This window comes from Panthera uncia (genome assembly GCF_023721935.1).
Source record: "Panthera uncia isolate 11264 chromosome A3 unlocalized genomic scaffold, Puncia_PCG_1.0 HiC_scaffold_11, whole genome shotgun sequence".
Classification (NCBI taxonomy): Eukaryota; Metazoa; Chordata; class Mammalia; order Carnivora; family Felidae; genus Panthera; species Panthera uncia.
In genome coordinates this window covers 84,700,927-84,725,253 of record NW_026057578.1, presented here as the reverse complement: position 1 = coordinate 84,725,253, position 24,327 = coordinate 84,700,927, and the positions used below count along the sequence as shown (strand labels likewise).

Below are 24,327 nucleotides of genomic sequence, written 5' to 3'. Positions count from 1 at the left end.
TCCCTTTGAATTAGTGTTTTTCAGGTAAATACCCAGTAGTGTAATTAGTGTATCATAGGGCAGTTCTGTTTTTAACTTTTTGAGGAACCTCCATGCTGTTCTCCACAGTGGCTGTACCAGTTTGCATTCTACCAACAGTGCATGAGAGTTCCTTTTTCTTTACATCCTCACCAACACTTGTTATTTTTTGTGTTTTTCATTTTAGCCGTCCTGACAAGTGTGAGGTGATATCTCACTGTGGTTTTGATTTGTATTTCCCTGATGCTGAGTGATACCGAGCATCTTTTCATGTGTCTGTTGGCTATCTGGATGTCTTATTTGGGAAAGTGTCTTTTCATGTCTTCTGGCCATTTTTTAAGGTAGCATTTTTTAAATGTTTATTTTTGAGAGAGAGAGGGAGTGAGCATGTGTGAGCAGGGTAGGGGCAGAGGGAGAGGGAGACAGAGGATCCGAAGCAGGCTCTGTGCTCTTTGCACAGAGCTTGATGTGAGGCTCGATCTCACAAACCATGAGATCATGACCTGAGCCAAAGTTGGACGCATAACCAAATGAGCCACCCAGGCATCCAGTGAGCATTGTTTTTAATAATTAAAAAAAAATTTTTTTTTTTTGGGAGTGTGAGCCAGAGAGAGGGGCCAAGGTGGGGGGAGAGAGAGAGAGGGAGAGAGAGAGAGAGAGAGAATGAATCCCAAGTAGGCTCCATGCTCATCACAGAGACTGACATAGGGATCAATCCCACAACCCTGGGATCATGACCTGAGCCAAAATCAACAGTTGGATGCTTAACTGACTGAGCCACCCAGGCATCCAAGTTGAGCATTTTTTAATGGCTAGTGGGTTTATAGACTCTTTTCATCTGTCTGGTAATCACTTATACTTTTTGTTTTTGATTTCCCAATCATTGATAGGGGGTTTTGTCAATGTCTAAGCTTTTAGCTTCAATTCAACCTGACATACAGCCAATGTCAGGTAAGCATCTAGAAAGTCATCACTGCATCCTGCAAAGTCACCAAGGCAGTGTCACCCAGGAAGGGTTGGACTGCCGGATGTTCCCTGCAGGCCTTGTTTCTCCTGAAGAGGCCTGCCCTGAGCTATGGAACCTGGGTGACAGTGAGGTGTGTTCTCTGAGAGAGCAAGCTCTGCTAGTAACCCGAGGCCAGCTGTGTACAAAGAGCAGTACTGGTAGGCAGTGACATAAAGAACTCTGTCCAGTAGTCAGGAGAATGAGGATTTTGTCCTGGTTCTTTTACCACCTATGTGAACTTGAACAAATCTGGTCCATTTTCTGGGCTCTCTCTTTTTCATCTGGTTAATGGTGAGGATCTCAGGGACTGAATGGACTGTTGTGAAGCACTTTGTAAAGCACTGTATGGGTGGGTGATACGGTTATAGGGAATGATGTCATGAAGGGGACTGAGCAGTGCCTTATGTGGATAGTATGAATCTCAGTTCACCATCCCAGAAGGACAAGAAATGCTCTTGGGATTGACTCAGTTCTAACCCTGAGCTCCAACTGTATTGACGGGGAGGAAATTCTATTGCTATCATTATAGGCCCCTTCCTGATAAGGGTCACCCCAGAATCCAGGAGGCTCATGGTGCCCAGGAAAGAGGTACTGCTGTAGGCTGTGCTCTGTCTCACGGGCCCAGGTAGCCTGGGAGGCTCAGACTCTGCCCTCAGGCCATGCCTGAGGCTTTGTGCCCTGGACCCTACCTCCCCACCTCTGAGGCCCACTGCTTCTTTTTTTTTTTTTTTTTTTTTTTTTTAAATTTATTTTTTTTTGGGACAGAGAGAGACAGAGCATGAACGGGGGAGGGGCAGAGAGAGAGGGAGACACAGAATCGGAAACAGGCTCCAGGCTCCGAGCCATCAGCCCAGAGCCTGACGCGGGGCTCGAACTCACGGACTGCGAGATCGTGACCTGGCTGAAGTCGGACGCTCAACCGACTGCGCCACCCAGGCGCCCCATGAGGCCCACTGCTTCTTGAAGGTGCAGGGCACTGGTCTGGATTCTCTTCCTACTCCTCAGGGTCCCACTTCCCTCTCTACTTTCATTTTCTCCCGCCCAGGGTGGCCTTCAAGACACTCCTCTGAGTCTGCAAGAAACTCAGGCTCCGGAAAATAGATGCAAAGGAGAAAAGGGCCCAGGGTGACTTCTGTCTAGTTCTGAAACTCAAAAGAGGACAGATTTAAGACTTTCTTGCAATGAGAAGGAAAAGAAAAAAATGCAGTCATCTAAACACAAATTAATGTCTGAGAAAATAATCTGGCCACACTGAGAAGAAATTGGAAGATATGTCCTCTTGTCCAAATACTGTCACAAACCTGTGGTGGGTCCTCAGGCATGCCATACATTGTCTCTGAGGCTATTTCCTCAGCTGTGCAGTGAGGGGATGGGTTCCATAAGCTCTAAAGCAGCCCTGGACACTCACCATCCCAGAGTCTTCTTGGGAGGGGGCAAGGTTTTCTTTTATTTTGACATTCTTGACCTTTCCCAGTCCCTATCGTGTGACCTGACCAGGACCCCTTTAGCAGCATTTCTGATGGATTTTCCCTGAGGCCTGTTGTTGGTCTAATCTATGAGGGTTTCTCTTGTAGGTCTGTGTAATCATCACAGTAAATATGAGCTAGCTCTGGGCTTGGCCTGAGTGCTCATTCAGTCCAGATAACTTTCATTTCATGAAAGAGGAAACAGAGGTCAAGTAGCTTTCCCACAGCCACATGGTAGGTGAGGGGCAGAGCTGTCCTTCTGAAGCCAAGCTTTCTAGCCCACTGGCTTATGTCCCCTCAGGGATGCAGAGGGGACCAGAAGGCAAATGTCCTGGGAACACTGTGTGACCATCCTCAGAACTAACCTAGGAAAACCCACCCTGAAACAAACAACTCCCAGGTGCTTGTGTCTCCCTGGATGCTGAAGAGATGGAGAGAGTGTTGGGAGGAACACAAGGACTCTCTCCCTAGGGTTCTCTGGAGATGAGAGCAAGCATTCTGAGGAAATATTCTGAGTTCGGGGTCGCTACCTGGACTCAGGCCCAGGACCCTGGCTGCATGCCAACCCTGCAAAGGGCTGTCTTCCTTTCTCCAGTGGCTGGGGACAGGCACTAGTTGTGTTCATGCAAAAGTGGTCTGAGAGTACCCTAGCCTGGGCTGGGGTGGGGTTGATGAGGTTTGGGTTTACATCCACTCCCTGGGCAGACACATGACACTGTCATTGCCACTCAACGGCAGGGACCCACATTTAGGGCTCATTACCTAGAGACAGGTCCAAGAGGGCCTGGAGTGGTGCAGCTCAGACTGACACAAGCAAGCCTCTGCCTTAGTGGTTCTGTAAAGTTAATCCCTTCACTGTCCCCACAGAGTTACTCCTACTTCTCTCTTTTTCATGCCATGGGCTAAAAATTGGCTATGGAAAAGGAGAAAATCCCAAGACATTGTGACCTTCCAAAGATGCCTTCTGTGCAACTTCCCTGATGAACTTGTTGGGAAATGGTATCTTAATTCATATTGAGGTTATATTGATGCAAAAATCGTGTTGGACCATTTCTCCTCATTTGTACTTGTTAATCGCTTCCTGGGTGGCGCTGGGCCAGGAACTGTGAATATAGTTGAAATCCAAGACAGAAGATTTAAAGGACATCCGTAATTTTATAGATGGAAATAGGACAACCCAGAGATGCTAAGGAGCTCATTTAAGGTCACACAGCTACTTGGGGCAGTTGTGGGTTTGGAACTTGAGGTTCCTGCCTTTCAGCCCTGTGCTCTTTCGACAGCGTCTTACACAACTTACAGTATGGTTGGTTGCAGGAGCAGGAACAATGGCTTTGGAACAATTATAGAACTCTAAGGGGAACAGAGATCCCCTTGCTGGTGATTTCCCACCCACTGGCTTGCTGCCAGTGTCTTTATGTTTTTTACTTATATATGTTTGTCTGGGGGTGTAATTTTCTTTTGAGAGACTGGGAAATCCCATAACTTAAAAAAATGATTTGTTGAAATTGAATTCCCAGATTTTTGCCCAGTTTGTGCTTTTTCAGAGAGAGAGAGAGAGAGAGAGAGAGAGAGAGAGAGAGAGAGAGAGAGTGTGTGTGTGTGTGTGTGTGTGTGTGTGTGTGTGTGTGTTTTATGGGAGGTATTCTAGACTTCCTGTCCTCAGACAGTTTCACATAGGTTGATCTGGGTTAGGGCTCTCCATGTATGCTTTGCACAGGGCACAGTGACAAAGAGGAAAGTGGGAATGAAGTATGGGGAAGAGGTAACTTGCGCCCATGCGGGAAGGAGATGTCATGCCATCTTACTGACTGTGACATTCTGAACCTGGAGGGAGAAGGGGGTCTGCATGACTGCCCCTTTCTTAACCCAGAAGTATACAGGTTTTGATTGCTTCCTGACTCAGTGTTAATATCAGTCATTCATTCACTCAAATAATTCTGGAGAACGTTCAATACATAATGGTCTAAAATCACCTCTGGGCAAAGGCCCTGTATCAGGTTCCAGGAAGGATGTGTTCTATATCCAGGGATAGGTCTTGGTTGGTCTCTGCTCTGTGGGAGAGAATCAGTCTCCTTCAGGTCCCATGGCCTGCATGAGGGCTCCCAACTCCACCTCATTGGCTCTGGGGTTGAGTCCTGGCTGGTTCCGCCTTCTGGGTTTGGGATGAGGGTGAAGACTGCTCATCTACACTGCTACATCACCAAGATCAGATTGGAGAGAGGGAGGTACTGTGGGGCTGAGTCTGGCTTTTAAGGACAGTCGCTACTGTAGCTCCTCTGAGAAGCTAGTGGGTGGAGAAGCAGGGGTGGGAGGATCATAGGTTTCCATCCTTCCCTGACTTACACCTGACTTTTTGTCAGAGAAGATGAAAACCGGGCCCACTACCCAAAAGTGAACACAGATTTGGATCTCATGAGAGATCAGAATAGAGTCTCAAAACAGAAATCTGGGGAACTTGGTGCAGGAATGGGGCAGGCCTGAGGTGGCCAGTCCTGGGTCAGAGCCTCCCTGGGCCGCAAGTGGGGAGAAACAGGGCTGGGTGGGACAGAACCTCGGTTGGGTCACATTTCTAACTCCTGTTATTTTGGAGCTGTGAGTTGGACAGGTTTTATCTGGCCTGTTTTGACCCTCCATGAGGCAACAGCTGGGGACCAGAGGAGAGATGGAGAGCAGCAAGCATGCTGTTCTTCTTTTGGTCCATTTAGCAACTTCCTCTACTTTCTGAGCAAAAACAGGTATAACCCTTTGTGTCCTGAGGTGTGCAGTCTCCAACATATATGCCTGTGGCCCTAAGGACATCTGGAAATTTTAATCGAAAACAAGTTCGCTGACCATGGGGAAAAGGTTAGGGGTACATTATATACGCAGCCTTGGCCAGGCTCTTACATTCATCTGACTGTTCATTCAGCAAATAATTTTTGGGCATTTGCTTTGTGTGATGTACAGTGAAGGACACGGCCCAAGTTTTATCTATGAAGACATGGGCCACAGGGAGAAAACCATGACTTGGCTTCTGTCTCTAAGTGAGTGAAACTGGTAGTAAAGTCTCTTGGCAAATTCAAATATATCTGCTGCAAACAGATCCTTTTCCTCAAGTAATTCTGGGTGCTTTCCAAACTTACCAATTTCCTAAAGAATGGGGGAGGAGGCTGGGAAGCTCTTCAGGGAGAGGAACAGCATGGTCAAAGGCCCTCTGCTAAAGGGAGCAAGGCCCCTTTAAAAACCTAAAGGAAGGGGCTACTGGGTGGTTCAGTCAGTTAAGTGTCAGACTCTTGATCTAGGCTCAGGTCAAGATCTCACAGTTTGTGAGATTGAGCTACACTTCAGGGCTGTGCTCTGACAACATGGAGACTGCTTGGAATCTATCTCTCTCTATCTCTTCCCTGCTCATGCATGTACACTTTCTCTCTCTCTCTCTCTCTCTCTCTCTCTCTCTCTCTCTCTCTCTCTAAATAAATAAATATAAAAAAAAAAAATGAGGGAAGGTAGTGTGACAAGAAAGGAAAGGCAAGTTTGCAGGTTGGACTCTTGATGGGTAAGTGGGATCTCTTTGTGTGCCTCACTCATGATCCCACTTCACCATCCCCCCTGTTCACCTAGAACACCCCTTTCCTTCCTCACATCTCAGTCCAGTCATCTTGGCTTCCAAAGAAAACTGCCACCACAGCTGCTCTGAGAACCCAGTGGCCAATTCTATCACCCAGTGTCTTGATTCTTACCCTGTATCTCTCCCTTCTATTTCTCAAATCGATCCTTCTGAAAGGCCTGTAATTCTAGACTGGGAAGACTTCCATTGCTCCCCATTGCCTTTATCACTGTCAGAATCACTATTTATCAAGCTTTCTCCATATGCCAGTTAAAACTCTTCTAGATCTGGTCTTGCCTTCCTTCATGGTCTTCTCTTGACCCTTGAAGGCTAGCCAAACTGAATCACATATAGTGGCCTGCATTCTTATGCCTCAGGGCCTTTGCACCATCTTCCTGGAGCACTCTCTCACATTCCTCCCCTAGCTAACTCCTGCCTACAAAGCTCAGATCAAGGGCTACAGCTCCCAGGAGCCTTTGTAAAGGTGTCCCCCTTCTGCTCTTCCCCAGAACCCTCCACAGAGCTCTATCAGGGGGCTGATTGCCTTAGTTGTATTTCTCCTATTAGAGTTTTCCAAGAGCCTGGCTCATTTTTGCATCCTTAGTACCTAGCGTAGAATCTGGCGCATAGTTAGTGATAAATAAAAATTAGTAATGAAGGAATGCATTAGTGAACAAATGAATGAATTCTGCTTGGAGTAGGGGGTGCTCACTAGGGAGATAATATTTGAGGTGAGTCCAAAAGAATGACTTAAGAATTTGTGAAGCAGGAATTTTAATTTCAGGGACAGGGAATGGTATGTGCCAGGCATGGAGGTTTGGGAGAGTGATATGCATTAAGGGAACTGCAGCTAGTTCTGCAGCTAGGGCAGAGGTTGAGTATGCAGGATATGCCAGAGGTGGATCTGGAGAGATGGGACAAGGGGCAATGACTGTTGGTCTCTGGGAAGCCTGACTTTGCTGAGTACAGAACAGAGCAGGACATAGTGCTTTTGATGCCATGAGGAAGATGGACAGGAGCGGGCAGTGCCACGCTGTGGGAGACTGGGAAGAAGGTGATGGGGGTGTGAGCAGAGCAGCAGGCCAAGGGACAAAGATCAGGGGCAGACTCCAGTGGGGCTTGGATGGCCATGACCTGCAGTCAGAGGAGGTTTGAGGGTTGTGGGATGGTGATTCCATGGTTTCTGGCTTGAGTTCCTGTGTGGGTGGTGAAGCCCCTCACCAAAATGGCAGCCTGGAGAGGAGCAGATTCGAGAGCAGGAGAATGAGTTCAGTTTTGCTTATAATAAGACATGAAAAATGTGACTCTTAAAAACTGAGAACAAACTGAGGGTTGATGGGGGGGGGGGGGGGGGGGTGGGTGGGTGATGGGTATTGAGGAGGGCACCTTGTGGGATGAGCACTGGGTGTTGTATGGAAACCAATTTGACAATAAATTTCATATATTGAAAAAAAAAAAAAGACATGAAAAATGTACGTTGGAAGGGACCATCAGGTTTGGAGAGCTTTGTGAGTTCAAGGCAGAGCTAGAGGGATGGGGTCAGATCCAAGTGTGCTCAGATGATCCTAAGAGCTGAAGTTAAATATTCAGGAATTTTGTGAGACAATTGTTAAATTTGGCTATTTTTAAAAAATTAAATTATATAAAATTACAATTAAGTAAATTATATTAAAAACAGAAACTCATCACTTCTAAGGATTTCAGAGTATTTTGTTTATGCTTTTAAGATGATTTACATCTGTTATATCTATGAATATACTATATGATGTTGTGTTACTGTGTTTTTCTTCCTAACTCTGCATTCAGAGGCATCACATTGGTAGTTTGAAATCAGCCATGGTAGGAATATTTGCACCATGGAAATTGATAAACACCAAACATCAGGGCTTGATTTATTGTTTTGTTGACTGTCTAGACTTAAAATTATGGAGAAAATGTTAATATGCACATTGAACTTATATACATATTGTGCCTGTAGCTATTACATTGTGAATGGAACAGAGAAATTGAGCAGATGTTCTTCCAGTATTCAAAAAATATTACCTGATTCAGTAAAGAAGTTGCTTATACCATTGACAAAGGAGTGAAGTTGCAACATGTATCTTCATTGTTTCACTTTCATTGTTTCAACCAGTAAGTTGGCACAAGCAAAAATATCAACCAATATTCATGTTAGAACTATATTCATTTGTCAATTACAATTATAGGTTAGTTATGGACTTAGCAGGTTGGTAAAAATCAATGAAAGTATTCTGTAAGATTCAATTTACTATATGCGATTTACAGTATAGACTACTGTATATTTTACTACTACTTGTAAATTGCTAAACATATTTTATGTCAGTAAAATTTACAATAAACTCATATGTGCCTGCATTTTTTCCTCCAGAGGGCCTGTTGTTATATATTTACCAGCACACCACTGGGCAAATTGCCTTAGGCTGAGGAGAGACCGGAGACCAGATTGGACTCTTTGGAAAGATTCCCAGAAGAGGGAGGGACTCATCGATGGAAAGACGCTTCCATCAATGGAGAGAGGAGGGATGGGTAAGTGAGGCTTAGGTACAGGGATTAGGCTGGAGGGGTAGAGAGTTCTGAGAAAGGATGCAGGGGTGAGGAGAATCTGGGGTGGGAGGCAGCTGGGCTTCACTATTTCCTCTGCCAAGTAGGATGCAAGCTGTGTCCTGAGAGTGAGAGGCAGACAAGTGAGGAACGGAGGCGGGATGAAGGTTTGGCCCAAGTGATCAGTGAGGGACACAGAGAAGGGACCTGGGAGGATGAGGCTGACTCAGGAAGCCAGGGGATGACCATAGTGGCAGAACTGTAACCATGTGGGTTACAAGGTGGGGGAGTGACCTAGATTTTGGCCATAGGCCAAGCCCTGCAGTGAGGATTGCTATTTTATCTCCCGGGACAATCCTGGAGGAAATCAACGCTGGGAGAGGTTAAGTCCTTTATCCAAGGCCCAGAGCCAGTTAGCGGCTGAGTCAGGATGCAAACTGAGGCAGCTAGGCTCTGTTGACAAGGCAGGAGCTTGCACAGTGGCACATCTCTCCTTGGCAAAGCCCCTTAGACTATGCAAATAGGAATCTCTTCAGGACAGAGATCGGCAGGGTAGGTGTGGCCAGCCACTTGGCAAGGGTTTCAGGGCATCAAAAGTACTGGCAAAGCCTCCTCAGCCTGTGGCCCGTCTGGTGTTTGCCAGCCAGCACATTCTTGCCACCACTCCACAGTGTCTACTGAAAGCGAATGATAATGAATTGGCTTGCATTTTGTAAGTTTCTTCGTTACTTTGTTTCCTAATAACTCATTCTTATTGTACTTTTAAAACATAAAGTACATGCAGACTGGGAACTTAGAAAATCAGTCCTTCCCCTTAGAACACTTGAGAAGCACTGTTCTAACCCATCCTTCTAATCACATTGCTCCTCTGCTAGAAACCCTGAGTGATCCGTGCTGGCTGTAGCAGAGGTTTCAGATGGTAGGTGGGGACTGGTTTGTGGAACTTAATTACATGTGTCATTACCAGCGTTAAAAGAAAAAGAAGTCAAGTGAAATAGAAGATATCAGATTATATTACATGTAGTAAATACATTTTTGTTTCATTTGGTTATATATTTCATATATTATAATGCATGTTTGTACTAGCGTATGATGGAAAATGTCTGTCTTTCTATGATCACGGTAAATAAAAATGTTTGAGTGCCACTGGTCTGCAGATAAAGATGACATTGCCAGGCCTGGTGTTCCAAGTGTAAGGGGGAGAGTGATTGCTGAGGAAGAGCAGGCAATGCTTCCTGGGAAACGAGCAAAGGTGAGCTGGGTTTGGAGGATGTCCAGGTTATGGATGAGCAGAGGGAACAGTATTAGCAAAGTCAGAAAGACCATGACTTTCATGCCTAGATTGTGTGTCCAACTCCAAGAGGGCCTGGGTCATGCCACTGGGGACTTGCAGATAGCATAAGAGTTGTAGTACCTGTGATAGGAGCTTAGGGGACAGAGCCCATAAGTCTGCCAGGGAAATCAGGGAGACTTCCCAGAGGTGGCAGTTCCTTAGATGAGGAGAGTTGGGGTTTGCCAGAACAACAGGCATGTGGAAAAAGCCTGGTCAAGTGAGGATCTTATAAAGAGGCACAAGAAAGCCCATCATGTTTGGGGAACCATGAGCCACTTGGTATAGGTGGAGCATGAATTAGGGAGGAGGACTTCATGTGCTGTGTTGTAAGTTGAGATTTTATTTTGGGATGAGGAGCCATGGGGGAATTTTGAGCAGAAGGATGACATGAATGTTCCTACATCTCAGGACTCTGGCAACCTGAGGAGAGTAGATTAATGGAGAGGATACCTGCAGGACCATTACTGCAATAGTTGGGCCTGAAGGAAGGCAGTGGGGGTGCAGGGGGGAGACTCAGGAGGAGCCAGCAGAACTTGGCCACCCGTCCGTGATTGGATTGGGCACTAAGAGAAGGGAGCAGGCAAGGGTGACCCCCACTGTGGCTGACTCAGGAAACTGGCTGGGTGATGGTACCTTTTGCCCAGAAAAAGAACACAGGGGGCCGAGAGGGTCCGAGGGACAAGATAACATGTTCACTGTTGAAAGGGGCACCTGACTGGCTCAGTCAGTAGAGTGTGCGGCTCTTGATCTCAGGGTCATGAGTTCAAGCCCCATGTTGGGTGTAGAGATTACTAAAAAAAAGAAAAGAAAAGAAAAGAAAAGAGAAAAGAAAAGAAAATGGCACCTATAGGTGGGCATGACAATGGAATCTCTCTGCTGGAATAGAGGAGAGAGATTAGGCCAGGGATACAGCCTGGGGAGAGTGCAGAGTGAGGAGAAAGCACTATCAAGGGGGCCTCAGGGAGAAAGGAGCTCATGAGAGACTGAGGGGAGTGGTCTTTGAGGCACAAGATCCAGAAATTTGGGTCCCAGGAGCCAATGGGGCAGAAAAGACTTAGGGGGAAAACCAGTCATGCAAATGCTTCAGAAAACCAAATTCCCTGAAGGAGCCATGGGATGTGGCCATTTGGGAGGCCAGTGATGCACCATCAAGGGTGCAGAGGTGGGTGGTGGGGCAGGAGCCAGAGGCTTTGGGAGAGAGTGGGGTAACACAGTGAGGCAGGGAGGAAGCAGGGCTGCACCTTTGTGCAAATCAGAAAGGGGTCCCCTGCCTCCAGGCAGATTAACCCCCTCATCCCAGCATGCTGGCCTGGCCAGAGGATGCGGGCTGGGCTTTGGCCCTGTGTGCCCCACCATCAACATGCCAATGCCCTGAGTGTAGGCCAGCCTTTCCAGAAATAGGAAAGAAGGAGAGAAGGAGTCATTGACCAAGGAGAGTGCTTGGTCATAGACCAAGACCACGTGAGGGGTTTATTTTTTTAGGATGTGAGACACGGGTGCACGTTGACTTGGATGAGAGAGGGGAACCTGTGACAAGACAGAGAGATCTGCAATAGGCTGGGTGGGCAGGTGGGCAGACAGGCAGGAAGGGGCATGCCTCTGGTGTGCTAGGGGCAAGGCTGGTGTTGTTGCCATGGAGAAAGGGAAGGGACTGAGGAGGAGCAGGGCTGTGTGCTGAGCCCACAGCCTGGGGCCCAGTGTGCAGGCCACTCCTGCTGGCAAGAGTCAGCTGAGAATCTCTGCAGCTGAGCAGGGATCCTGAGACACAGCTGAGACTGCCAGTCCCGGGGGACCAGTGGTTCCGGTGCCCAGGACCGGGTGACATCTAGAATGCAGGCTCTGGGTCGAGAACTGGGCAGACCAGGCTGGAGAGGTTCTTGGCACAGAGCTTTAGTTTACTTAATTTACCTTTTACTGTGGAAAATTTTCAAACACGCCCAAAGGTTGTGGGAAACTCAAACGAACCCTCTTATCATTAGACTTCAGTGATTATAATGATTGTCAGTATTATTGTATGACCCCCCCCCCGTAAGTACTTTTTTAAAAACTTTAAAAAAAATTGTTTAATAGATTTTTTTAGAGAAGTTTTAGGTTCACAGCAAAATTGAGCAGAAGGTACAGAGAGATTTCCCATATATCCCTGGTTAAAAACTTTATTTGGAAATAATTTTAAGCTTACAGAAATTGCAAGGACAAGTTTCTTTATTTTTAAATCATGTTTTTCTTATTAGAGAATATGTTCTCAGAATGTATATAGAGGAAAATTAAGATCATTCATGACCCTACCACCCCAAAGTAAGTACTATCACTCTTCTGGTGTATTTCCTTCCGGTCTTTTTTTTCTGTGATTTTATGTACATATATTTTTAAAAGATAACTGTTTCTTTTTTTTTTTACATTTATTTATTTTTGAAAGAGAGTGTGTGTGTGAATTGGTGAGGGGCAGAGGGAGAGGGAGACACAGAATCTGAAGCAGACTCCCTGCTCCGAGCTGTCAGCACAGAGCCCAATGTGGGGCTCGAACTCACAAGCCACGAAATCATGACCTCAACTGAAGTCAGATGCCTAACTGACTGAGCCACCCAGGTGCCCCTTATGTACATATTTTTAATTGGACTTCTTTTACCCAGAAAATAACCCCATTCCTCAAAACCTTCCTGATTGGTGTGTCCATATGAACTGGCTCAGTCCCAGGGCCCTCACCCCCAAAGCCCTCCACAGAGACTGCAGAGAGCAACAATTGATCCAAGTTTGTGGTTTGTGGGTGCCCTCATTCCTTGGTTTCAGTGCTAATTCAGGTTTCCTCTTAACATTCCTCTCATTTTTGTTTTTCTTGGGTAATATTGGTTGATTTCTGTGGGATGAGTTGTCCAGTGCTCCTTGAACCACCATCTTGCCTGCCTCCCACACTCATCTCTGGATTTGGGACATCTGTGTCTGAGCCTCTCTCCCCAACTCACTTGAGCACTCTCTGAGGGTAGGGCTCCGCTGATTCATCTCAACGTAAGGCACAGCTGGCCTCAAGAAATATGTATGGAACTGAATCAGCCCATTTATTTGGCATTGCCCAGTCCCATCTATGCTGCAGTCTCTTGCCTTATATTAATTTACACCCACCAGCATGGTGTCGAGAATACAATAGGTGCCCAATAAATGTATGTTACTGCCGCTACCAATAACATGGGGATTTCTATACATGTTAGGTCTCTGCCGTTTTTTCCTTCTTCCCTTTCCTGCCTCCCCCTACTTCCAGATGGTAAAGAAAAGATACGATTTCAACATGCCAGAGGGAAGGTGCCCCCTGTTTGTCCCCCTGTCTTCTGTAAGTTGGGAGTAGATCTAAGTTGGCAGTGGACTCACAAGAAGCAGTTCCTTGCTCTGAGGCTTTGCATTGTTCACAATACCAATTATCATTAGCAGTAATTAAAACTATTTCAGGATCAGTTCAAAGCTGTCTTTGAGGTATTTTAAGTTGGACCAAAGTCCTCTATGTATCTAGCTCTAAACCAAGTTTCCTGGTGTCATTAGAAGCCCACTTGTATTTGGAGAATACCCAATCTGTATATTTTGATTGCCTGAACATTTCATAAATTTCAGGGGTGATTGTCACAAGTGGGCCAATGCCCCCAGGGCTGTTTAGACTGTCTTACACGTCCTACTCTCCCACTTAATTAAGTGAAGGGGACCATGGAGATGGGAGAAGAGGTAGGGGTCTGCAGAGGGTCTTTCCTTAGAGCCAGGCCCTCTGGCCAGGTGGAACCCCTAGGCCCAGAGTGAGGGTGGCAGAAATCAGAACAGGAAGAGATGAGGGCTTGGTTTAGGGTGGGGGCATCAGGACTTGGGAAGAAGGTGGGAACCCAACTGGGAGGGCCAGGCTGTGAGGAGGGGAGCAGGAAGGCCTTGAGAACATCTTAAGTGATACTCATATTTGATTGAAAGATAAAAACAGGGAAAGAACCACTTTTGGCATGTTGGACTTCTAGGGAGTTAACCAGCAATCTGTTCTAACTCTTGGTTGGCCCTGGCCCTAACCCTGGGCCTGGAGGACTGGCAGTAGCATTGGGGCCTGAGATGGCTGTTCCCTAAACACCTCCACAACTCTTCAGCACCCTCCACGATTGGCACCAGACATCTTGCTGCCTGTTGACAGAGTGGGTTCAACTGGTGGGCTAAGCTGGGTGACTTCCTCTTAGAGGGCTTCTGAACTGGATGGCAAAGGAGGGTGGAGGGCAATTCAAATGGGAAAAAAAGAAGTTCTGGAACAGTGGAGAACTGGGGAAGGGCCCTACAGGCAGAAGTACCGTTTAGTCAGGGCAGTGGGACCAAGAAGGGGGACCAGTCAAGGAAAAACTATCTTTCCTAAGTACCTTTGGCCATGACTGGTGTGAGTGCTGGGTAGTTCCTGCTCCGAACAGTGGTGTTTGTAGTCTGAGGGTTTGTGGTTTGGAAATAGGAACCTGCTGGTGTCTTGGGTTTCCCCATATGCCCTGCTTTGCTCAGAGCCCACCAGACCCTCTTGGTCTCTGATCTGAATCCCTAATTAGATTTTTGTGCAGCATTCACATCTTTGCCCTTCTTTTCAGCTTGAAGACCTGATGCCATGCCCCACTGAAGCAGAATGCCAGCAGCAGCTGTGGCCCCTGCTCCTAGGAGCTGTGCCACCCACCCTACACATGCACACACCCACACCAACCCCAGGGCCCAGGCCTCAGCCTAGGCTGGGGGGGTTGTGCAGGAGTGGGGCAGGCAGTCGGGGCCCAGCTCATGGTGGTGAGTACCCAGAGAGAGGAAGAAGGGAGGACATCATGTCCTTGGCCTCACACAGTCAGGGGGAGGCAGAGGGCAGGATGACCCACTTTCAGAGTGGCGTGGCTGTGACTGGGACTGCTTCACATGGTCAGTCTGCATATACATGTCAGTCTTAAACTCTTCAAAAGGGGCTGTTAAACATCTGTATCCTGTTTTCATTAGCTTGTAAGCCATGGTGATGGGGACCTGTCTAGTTCTCTGAGCTAACAAGTGTGCCCAGAGGCTAATAAACAGCAGATGCCTCTAATAAATATGATTTTAATACTCAGTGTAAATGTGTGTGCAAATACATCTGTGAAATGAAAGGCAGGAGCTGAATTCTATATGCAAGTTGCACAATTTCTTAGCTGTTTTGAAATAAGAACTGTAGTGTGACTGTGTATGGAAGGTATAGGTTTTGGACTACAGAATGTGTGTACAGGGTGAAGGGAGTGTTTTTTTGTGGATAGCCTATATATGTGTGGTGTGAGGTAAGGGGTATGTGTGTGTACGTATATGTTTGTGTCGTGTGTGTGTGAGTGTGTGTGTATGTAAAAGAAGTCTCCGTCAGATCGGTTGGAGAAAAAACCAGCTACATAGTTTACAAGATCTGGTGCGGAATGAAAGTGTAGGGCCCCTTGTTCAAAATTACTGGGAATTTCAAGACAGCTGCAACAGCACGTCAAACCGAGCTTGGCCTTTCTGAGCGTGGAGCCCCATATGACTTTATAGGTTGAACGCCCACGATCCCTGGCTGGAGAGTGTGCACCTCCTTTCTCCCCTCAGCCTTCCTTTACTACCTTGGTAAGTCCTTGAATCCCTTTGCTCTTTCCCCATCTAGTTCCCGGGGTGATTTGGGGAGTGTATGGTGCTAGCCAGAGGCAGCCCAGAGAGGAGCTATAGCAGGTGGCCTGCGCATCTCCTGGTCCTCCTTACATTTCAGTCTGGACCTCATCACGGGTACCATCAGGTGTCTCTCTGCTTCTTGCTAAAAATAGTCTCCTGGGGATGTGCACGCCCCCTCCAAGACCCCCCACTGCCCATCAAGGGCTTCAGTTCCTGGGAGCCCTGATGGGCCCTCTACTGATCTTGTGCCACATACCACAACTACCTGTGGGGAAGAGATGGCAAAGGGGATCAGCTGCTGCTGGGGCAGCACTGGGGCAGCAGAGCTCACAGCCCCGAATTCTCAGTGAGGGGGTGTGGAGGGTGGGGACTCCTTAAGTCCTTCCTGTTTATTGCCCTGATTTACCTCCTCTCCAGTTAAGTATGGTGTGCCTGCTTCAGAGCACACTCAGGAGATGCTAATGGATAATAAAGAGGGTGTTCCCGCCCCAATACCTATACTTGTCAATAATTAGCAATGATTTCCTAGGTTCTGGGAGGAGGCAATGGCACCCGGCCTGCCCCAGCTGGTTTAACTCATCATTGTAGCATTAGCATAGCAATTCCAAGGTCCCTGAGTGGGGTATTCCACTCATACCTGGGGGTATTCCAGGTATGGCTTCTCCCAAGGGTTAAGGGAATTTGAGAAGTTACTTCACCATGTTCCTGATCCTAGCCAGAGACCGGTCCCTAAACTCAAGCCCTTCCAGCTCCCCTAGTAACCATGGGACTCCTGTGGTCTTCTGTCCTGGGGATTCCAGATGGGACTGTGTGAACAGAATGCCTGGAGGGCCTCCCTGAGGAAAGCCAATGGCCTTAAGCCAAAGGACCCAGGAGTGTAAAGGTTGTTTGGGCAAGTGTACAGGGCAAGGTAGGCAAGAAAGGGGATTCCGGCCCAAGTGATTGAGCAGGAGTAGAGATTTCAATAAACTTGTTAATCACTGGCCGTGGGGTTTGACCTGCCCCAGAGAGAGGGAGTGACAAAGGCCCCCATGCAGGGGTGTGATGACCAGCTGGCTTTCCAGGAAAAAAAAAAAAAAGCCCTTGTTAAGAATCTTCCAATGTCTGTGGTGTAAATACTCCCACCAAGTCCAATTTCAAGCTGCCACTGGTTTAACAACTGGCTTACAGAATTCTTGAATATTTAACAGCCAGCTCTCACTTCCCATTAGCTCACTGTCCCCACCAGAGGCCGTCAACAGCACAAGCCCCCAGGACCCATCCGCATGCCTCTCTGAGCCCAGGCTCCCACTTCCCTGGCTGTATTGCAAAATGTTATGCACGCATTGGACAGTGCATGAGCCCAGGCTTGAGACAGGCCATTTAGCCCTTCATGCTCCTTGTGCTTCAGTCCTGGGGGAAGGCTGGCTGGTCAGCCTTGCGGCTTACCATGATGCTGCTGAGGTGATGGATGTGAAACGACTTTGCCAAAGTGAACAGCAAACCTAGTCAAGTGAAGTGCCACAGCCCAAGGCCTAGGGACTACCTATTTCTAATCTGGAGCAGTGGGGAAGTCTGACTCCATGCCAACCACAATGGTTTGACAAGCCCTAGTTTGGAGCATCTAGCAGTTTGCCATCTGACAAGCCACCCTGCCTCTCCCCTCCCTCAGTCACATGCAGCTGCCTCACACACTCCCACTTCCAGGAGACCAGGTGTGCAGGGTGATGAACACCAGGTAGCCAGGAAGCCACTAGGTCAGTTCCCTGAACCACAGAACAACACAACACCCATCCCAGGGGTTGGGAATCTATCCACAAAAGTCCACTTGTAGAAGGGGCTTCCTGGTATTGTGGCCAGGCCATTTCTCTGGGTGCAGGGTTTTCATTGTGCAATCTTCTCAGAGACCCACCTGTACTTGACTCCTTCCCAGTGACTCCATCTCTCCCTCCTCTGGGCTTCTGGAATGGTACAAGGGCCCCACCTTACTTAGCCAGGCATCTGTGATGAGAGGTGTTGACCCAGCTGCCTCTCTGCTAGCTCACTGTGTCAGGTGGAAGGGGCTGAGAGAGCAGCAGGGCCATATCTTTCTGTATGGCCAGGGACCCTGGGACTGTCCGGAGGCAGGACTGGGGCCAGGGTCCTCTGGGAGTCAGCCAGACACTGGGTGATGAATGGTACAGGGAGCCGATGAGAAACAGGCTCTGGGCCAGGAAAAACAGCCCAGAGCTACAGGTGTTCTGCTGTTCCTGCTCCTTTCCTGTCTTAATCCCTCCTGTTTGGTGACAGCACTCAGCCAGGCCTGGAGACCAGCAGGGAACACCTGGTGACCTGAGAGTAAATTTCTATGGGGGATGGAGATGGTCACATGTGTCTGGTTTCTGTGAACGTCACACTCCACGTCATTGCAGGAGACAGAGTTACAAATGACCCAGCACACCGCACGGCAACACATGCTTGGCTGGGAGTGGGCACACATGTGAGAGACAGAGTAGAAGACTCCATGGAGGGGTCATTTGACCCCTTGACCATTTGAATGGGGTCATGAAAGTGGGCCCCCCCCCCCACCTCCATAGCCCCAGTCTCTGCACAGACTGGCCCCAACCCTAGGACTCACAGATCTGCCTTCTGGGAATCCCTGGGGTGGCCCAAGGCAGCCTGCCCTCCTCAGCAAGAGATCACACAGCCAACTTCCTCCATCCAAAGCCTTCCAGAACCTCACCACTGGCTTTGCCAACATGGTGGACATTTCCCCTTCTCAGAACATAAGGGAGTGAGATTCTCTGGCTGCTCTTTCCATGAATGAGCAGGTGAGGGGGGAGAAGGAGGGCTGTAGCACTTGGGGAAGGGGCTCTCTTAGAAAGTTCCTGGAAGGTGAGAGGGAACAGGAGGGGAGGAGACAATACTGTGGCCTAGAGGATGGGGTCTGCCCAGAGCTGGAGCCCATCTGGATCCCGGTGTACCCTCCCAGAAGTTCAGGGTTGGCACCAACCCACTTTAGGGCCTTAAAAAGGTTGCTCCTGCTGAGGTCTGGTCCCCCACAAAGTGCTGACTCTGGATCGGATGTGATGAAAGAGGGAAAATGACTGTAGCAATTGAGTTCATGGCAAATGCTTGTGTGTGTGTCCCCTCATTTAAAAAACAATCTCTGTGCATTGTTGATTCTGGGACTGTCCTCTCTCTGCCTCTCTGGAGAATTTTATGGGATTCCAAGCTTGGTTTAGAATGTAGGAAAAACACCTACCCACCCCGTGCTGTGCACAAAGTAGGAGCCTAGTGAATGCATGTGCCTTTTCTTTAGCCGTTCAAAGTGGTCACTTGGGGTTGAGGGAAAAGGGGCTTCCCCAGCCTAGAAGCTGATGGGCCTTTGGTCCCTGCCTCCCCTCCTTCTTCCCTCTCCAGCTGAGGACAGATACCTGGATGTCATAACATACTCCGTGTCCTCACCTGTATATTCTGGGACACAGGCTGGGGAGGGTACCTGAGTAGGTCCCCTCTGACTGAGGATGGACTTTCTTGCACCGTGGGCTGCCCTGTACCAGTCCCAGGATGGATGCAGAAGGGTGAGGCACTAATCCTGCTTGTTGGGCAGGATGCTGGCAGGAGGGCGGGGATGAGCAGGGGCGGGGCTTCCAGAACAAAGGAGAATGGGGAGCCCTGGGGGCCCAGGCTAGGCATCAAAAAGGCTCTGCAGAGTGAGCAGGCTATCGCAGCTGCCTGCCTCTGTGTCCAGCAGTCAGTCAGCCAGCTTGCGCCGGTCCCTTCTGCCTGCCCCAGACGGGCACCAAACAACACTCTGCTTAGAGAGGCCTTGTTCTCCAGCGTGATTGCGCCCACACTGCTCTGTGGTTTTCTCTACTTGGTGTGGGTTGCTGCTGCAGTTCCAGAGGAGGGCAGAGGGATGGCTGAGAGTGGAGCCAGGAGCCGGGAGGGCCGTCGGGAGCATGCCTTCATCCCGGAGCCCTTTGATGGAGCCAACGTAGCCCCACACCTCTGGCTGCACCGCTTCGAGGCCATCAATGACCTCAACCATTGGGACCATGTCACCAAACTAAGGTTCCTGAAAGAGTCCCTCAGGGGAGATGCCCTGGAGGTCTACAGTGGACTCAGCCCCAAGGACCAGGAAGACTATGGGGCTGTGAAAGAGACCCTCCTGAAGGCCTTCGGGGGGCCCGAGGCCACCCACAGCCACCTGCCCAAGGAGATCGTCTTTGCCAACAGCATGGGTAAGGGCTACTACCTCAAGGGGAAAATTGGCAAAGTGCCCGTGAGGTTCCTGGTGGACTCGGGGGCCCAGGTCTCTGTGGTCCACCCCAACTTGTGGGAGGAGGTCACAGATGGTGACTTGGACACTCTGCGGCCCTTTGAGAATGTGGTAAAAGTGGCCAATGGGGCTGAAATGAAGATCCTGGGCATTTGGGATACAGTGGTGTCCCTGGGCAAGCTGAAGCTGAAGGCAGAGTTCCTAGTGGCCAATGCAAGTGCTGAAGAAGCCATCATTGGTACCGATGTGCTCCAGGACCACAATGCCGTCCTGGACTTCGAGCATCGCACGTGCACCCTGAAGGGGAAGAAGTTCCGGCTCCTGCCTGTTGGAGGGTCCCTGGAAGATGAGTTCGACCTGGAGCTCATAGAGGAGGAGCCCTCCTCAGGGGAGGGGGGACAGCAGCTCTCCTACTGAGAAGCCCCCTTTTCTTTACCCCCCAAACATTGGTTGGAAGACCCACCACAATGGAGGGGAAGGGCAGATATCCCCACTGGGGTCACTGGGTTTTGCCAGCCCTCTGGGTTTTGCCTCCTCCTCTTTCTGCAGGGGCCTTAAGCTGCCGCTGGTGGGGGAGGCTTCTATCTGAAAAGGCACAGGTGAGGGAGAACAGGCTGGCCATCTCAGTGGGAGGGAGAGTCCTCTTGGTGGTCAAGCGGTTATTGCTGCCAAAGATTTAAGGCTGGAAGAAGGTTCCAAGAAGGCTAGAAGTGACTGTCTTGGAGAGAGAACTGGGGCACCCCGTCAGATCGATCCCCTGAGTTATGGCTCAGTCACCTTGAGGTGCATGCAGTTTATTTCAGCTGGGCTGGATCCTGGCTGCAAGATCCTCACAGGCAAGACCCAGCGCTTGCGGATGAGGGTCACAGCTGCTCTGGGATTCTTTCCTGTTGGGTCTTCCCACCTACCTGTATGATGTAGTTTCCTTCTGTCATTGCTTTGAAACCCATCGAGCCTTATGCCAATAATTCATTACTTCAAAAACCAATAAAAATTGACTCATGGAAAAACCACATAATGTGTTGACTGGGGATGAATGGAATGGATGTGAGAGGCTGGGTACAACAGGGAGAAAATGTCAAAGAGAAGGAAGATCTAGTCAGTGAGTGACTAGCCTGGAGATGTAAGAGAATATATACACAGTGACTGTATATATGTTTTGGATTTTCTAAGATAGCCTCAGTTTCAAATATTTTTACTTATTTCTTCCATAATTCCTCTAATTATTTCAAACTCCAATATGTTTGCATCCAAATTGCCTCTTATCCCCAAGAGTGACCCTAAAGTTATTTGTGAGGTGCTGATTGGAGATAGGAAGATTATGGTTATTGTAAACAAGTGGGCAAGTACCTTCCTGACAAATAGTTCTTACAGCCACCGGGGAAACAGAGGTGACCTTGGAGTCAGAAAGGTGAGGGGACAAGTGTTGACCTGCACGGGGCAGCCCAAGGGAGTCTGGAGGACAGAGGAGCAGGTAGCAGTGGGCGCTCTGGCATCAGGAGGACAGCTCCTTCCTGGAGGGACTTGGGGCCTGAAAGAGAGAGATGGGATGAAGTGGGGAGGACATTCCTAGATCTGGGAATGGGGTGTTCATCTCTTTTAGGGCTCTACCTCATATCTGCTCCCAGGTTTCTGCCTCTCTCTTTGGAACTCAGTAGGGTTGGAAATTTGGAAACACCCAGGCGAAAAGATCTGCAGGGAGACCAAGGGTGCAAAGCCTCAAGAGCTGTTGAAGATGAAGGCCATCTTCCCTTCATGAGGGTGGGATGAGCCTCTCCTGGAAGTTTCCACCCAGACATCCGTCCCCAGGGGAGAGACAAATAGCTAAGCAGGAGCCAGAGGCAGGGATGAGTCTTTTTTCTCAGAAGCCCCTGGGGACTTGACCCTGGCCCTCCTGAAGCTGCTCTGAGCCAGGGGTGCTTGCTTCCTTCTCAGAGTCCAGCTGTGATTCTCCTGGAAACTGAGGCCCAGGTGCAGCCCTAATCCTCATGATTACTGCAGCCCATCCCTGCGCAGCCAAGCGTATTAAAAGGAATTGGCTCCAGGCTCAGGGCACGTGAGGCGGTGGGCGGTGCTGGATCAGAAGGAAGTCTTTTTCCGGTGAAGTGAGGCCTGGAGAGGGGGTGCCCTGTGAGAGGCCTGGCTGTGGAGGTGGGAGAACTCCAGAAGGAGGTAGGAGGACTGGGGAAGGGGATGGTCTCCTTGTGCCTCCCAGGTCCCTTTCTCAAGTTTGGTTTTCAGCTCCTAACAAATGTGGCTTCTCTCCTAGGCCAAGCCCTCCCCTCAGGGGACAACCCAGGTGGCACCTCCCTGTGACCTATTTTCCTTCAGGTCCTTCAGATCCGAAGCACATGCGGGGCTGAAGGAGGGAGGGTGAGCCTGAAGGAGGGAGGGTGAGCCGTGGGAGGGTAGGGAGGTGGACAGGGGATGGGGAGTTGGGTGCCAGGTTGGAACTCCCGGCCAACACCCAGGTTGTCCCTGCTCTGCCCTTCCCCAGGTACAGCAGCTGCTGAGCCCCGTCCTATGTGAACAGGAACAGGGTAACCTGTATCTCTGCTGCAGAGATGCTTGCTCCCCTGTTGTGAGTGAGGGGAGCCGGTCTGAGCCACCAGCTCTCTCCCATGGAGAAAAATGAGCCCCAAGGTGGGTCCAGCCAGAGGGGAAATCGGTGACTTCTGAAGCACAGGCTCCCATGATGGAAGGAACTAAGCGGTGGCTCTTAACCTGGGCGGGGATTGGGGGCCAGAGACCTGAGACAAATGCTCTGCGTGTGGTTACAAATGCAAATACGTGAAGGTGGAGCCTGGGCTGCAAGACGGTGACATGAGCCTCTGGGAGAAGAGCATCAAGGGGGGAGCCCTGGAGAGCAGCTAGGAAAAGTAGGTTGTGGGCACATCGCAGAGGGCTTTGTGCCTGTGAGGAGTTTGTGTGTAACCTGCACACAAACATTTAAACCGTGGAGGATCAGAAAGACCCTTCCAGCTTCTGAGTGTGTGATGGGAGTACAGCAGCAGCGGCGAGTGTAGCTCTGGAAGCTAGGGTACTATTCAGACTTAGGGTCTGAATTTGAGATGATAGGAAGGAGATAGGGAAGGTTGTAAAGGTTTAATACTGGCTGCACATTAGGATCACCTGGGAGCATCAATTAAAGCTGGTTCTTCAGGGTCCTACCGGGCAGCCAGGCTGCAGAATTTGTGGTCTACATCCCACCTGTCTATGTCCCCTTGTGACCCAAAGGGTGACACCCGGGCCAGCAGAAAAGCAGCATCAGTGGCCCCCAGACCATGTTAGAAATGCAGAATCTCTACCCATCCCCCCAGACCTGCACCTGAGCCTCCACTGAACAAGCTTGCCAGGTGATTCTCATGCACGGGAATGTTTGAAAAGCTCTGGCCAAGAGCAATCTAGTTAAGGGGCAACTCATGGCTCCTGCAAGGTACCCACTTCTCAAATAAGACCATCACACCCTAAATGGCTACTAATTCCCCACACTATGCTACATAATTCCTCATGCCTTATCCAGCAAACATTTATTCTACTTTTAAACTTTGGTTTTGAAATAATTTCAGACTTCCAGAAAAGCTGCAAAAGCAGTACAAAAATTTTCCATCCATTTCACCTAGTTTCCCCAAATAGTAACATTTTACCAATTAATCTTATCTTCTCATTCTCTCCTTGTCTGTATCGATGTGTATAAACTGTTTGAAGATTGCAAATAGATATGCATTTACTTCTAAAGATTTTAGTGTCTATTTCCTAAAAAACAAGGGATTCTCTTACATAACCACAATACAGTGATCAAAATCAGGACACTAACGTTGGTATACCACTGTTTTTACCTGATCTGCAGACCTTATTACATTTTTCCAATTATCCCAATAGTGACCTTTATAGCAAAAGAAAACCACTGTTTTCTGGTCCAGGACTCAGTCCAGCCACACACTGCATTTGTTGCCATGCCTCTTTGGCCTCCTTAACCTGAATGAGTCCTCAGTCTGTCTTTCATGCCCTTGACATTTATGAAGAGGCCAGGTCAGTTATTTTGTAGAACATGAGTCTACCTTTGGCGGACTGATGCTTTCTTGGGCTTAGATTCGGGTCATGCATTTTTGGTGGGAATGCCCAGAAAAGTGATGATGTGTCCTTGCCAGTGCACATCGGGAGCCTCGAGGTGCCTGTTGGTTCATTACTGGTGATGACTTAAATCCATTGGTCAAAGTGTCTGCCCAGGTTTATCCACTGTAGACTATTCTGTTGTGTATAATTAATGTTTTCTGGGTTGATCCTGTGAGACTATACAAATAGCTTGTTTCTTGTCTTGTCAGACTTAACCACTAGATCCATGGATGATCTTCGTCTGCCGATGATGTTTCCAATTCTGCTCCCTACATTTATATGCAGTCCTTCAACTCTGAGTTTTCCCTTACTGTCTATTATTCATGTCATCATAGACTCAGACTCTTATTTTATTCCATGAGT

General features: G+C 48.8%; 1 protein-coding gene across 11 annotated transcripts in view; it reads left to right on the top strand.

Annotated features, from left to right (window-relative positions):
- The window catches only part of ASPRV1 (aspartic peptidase retroviral like 1), a 111,737-nt gene extending 89,557 nt beyond the window's left edge, over window positions 1-22,180 (top strand). For 10 of the 11 annotated variants that reach the window (XM_049651606.1, XM_049651603.1, XM_049651609.1 and 7 more), the window contains 2 exons: window positions 8,466-12,266; window positions 14,555-22,180. In XM_049651606.1, the coding sequence (XP_049507563.1) occupies window positions 19,138-20,265 (1,128 nt within the window). In that variant the 5' untranslated portion in view covers window positions 8,466-12,266; window positions 14,555-19,137 and the 3' untranslated portion in view covers window positions 20,266-22,180. The remainder of the gene's footprint in view (window positions 1-8,465; window positions 12,267-14,554) is intronic. The other variant, XM_049651601.1, reaches the window with a different exon arrangement.
- Window positions 22,181-24,327: the final 2,147 nt, after the last annotated feature.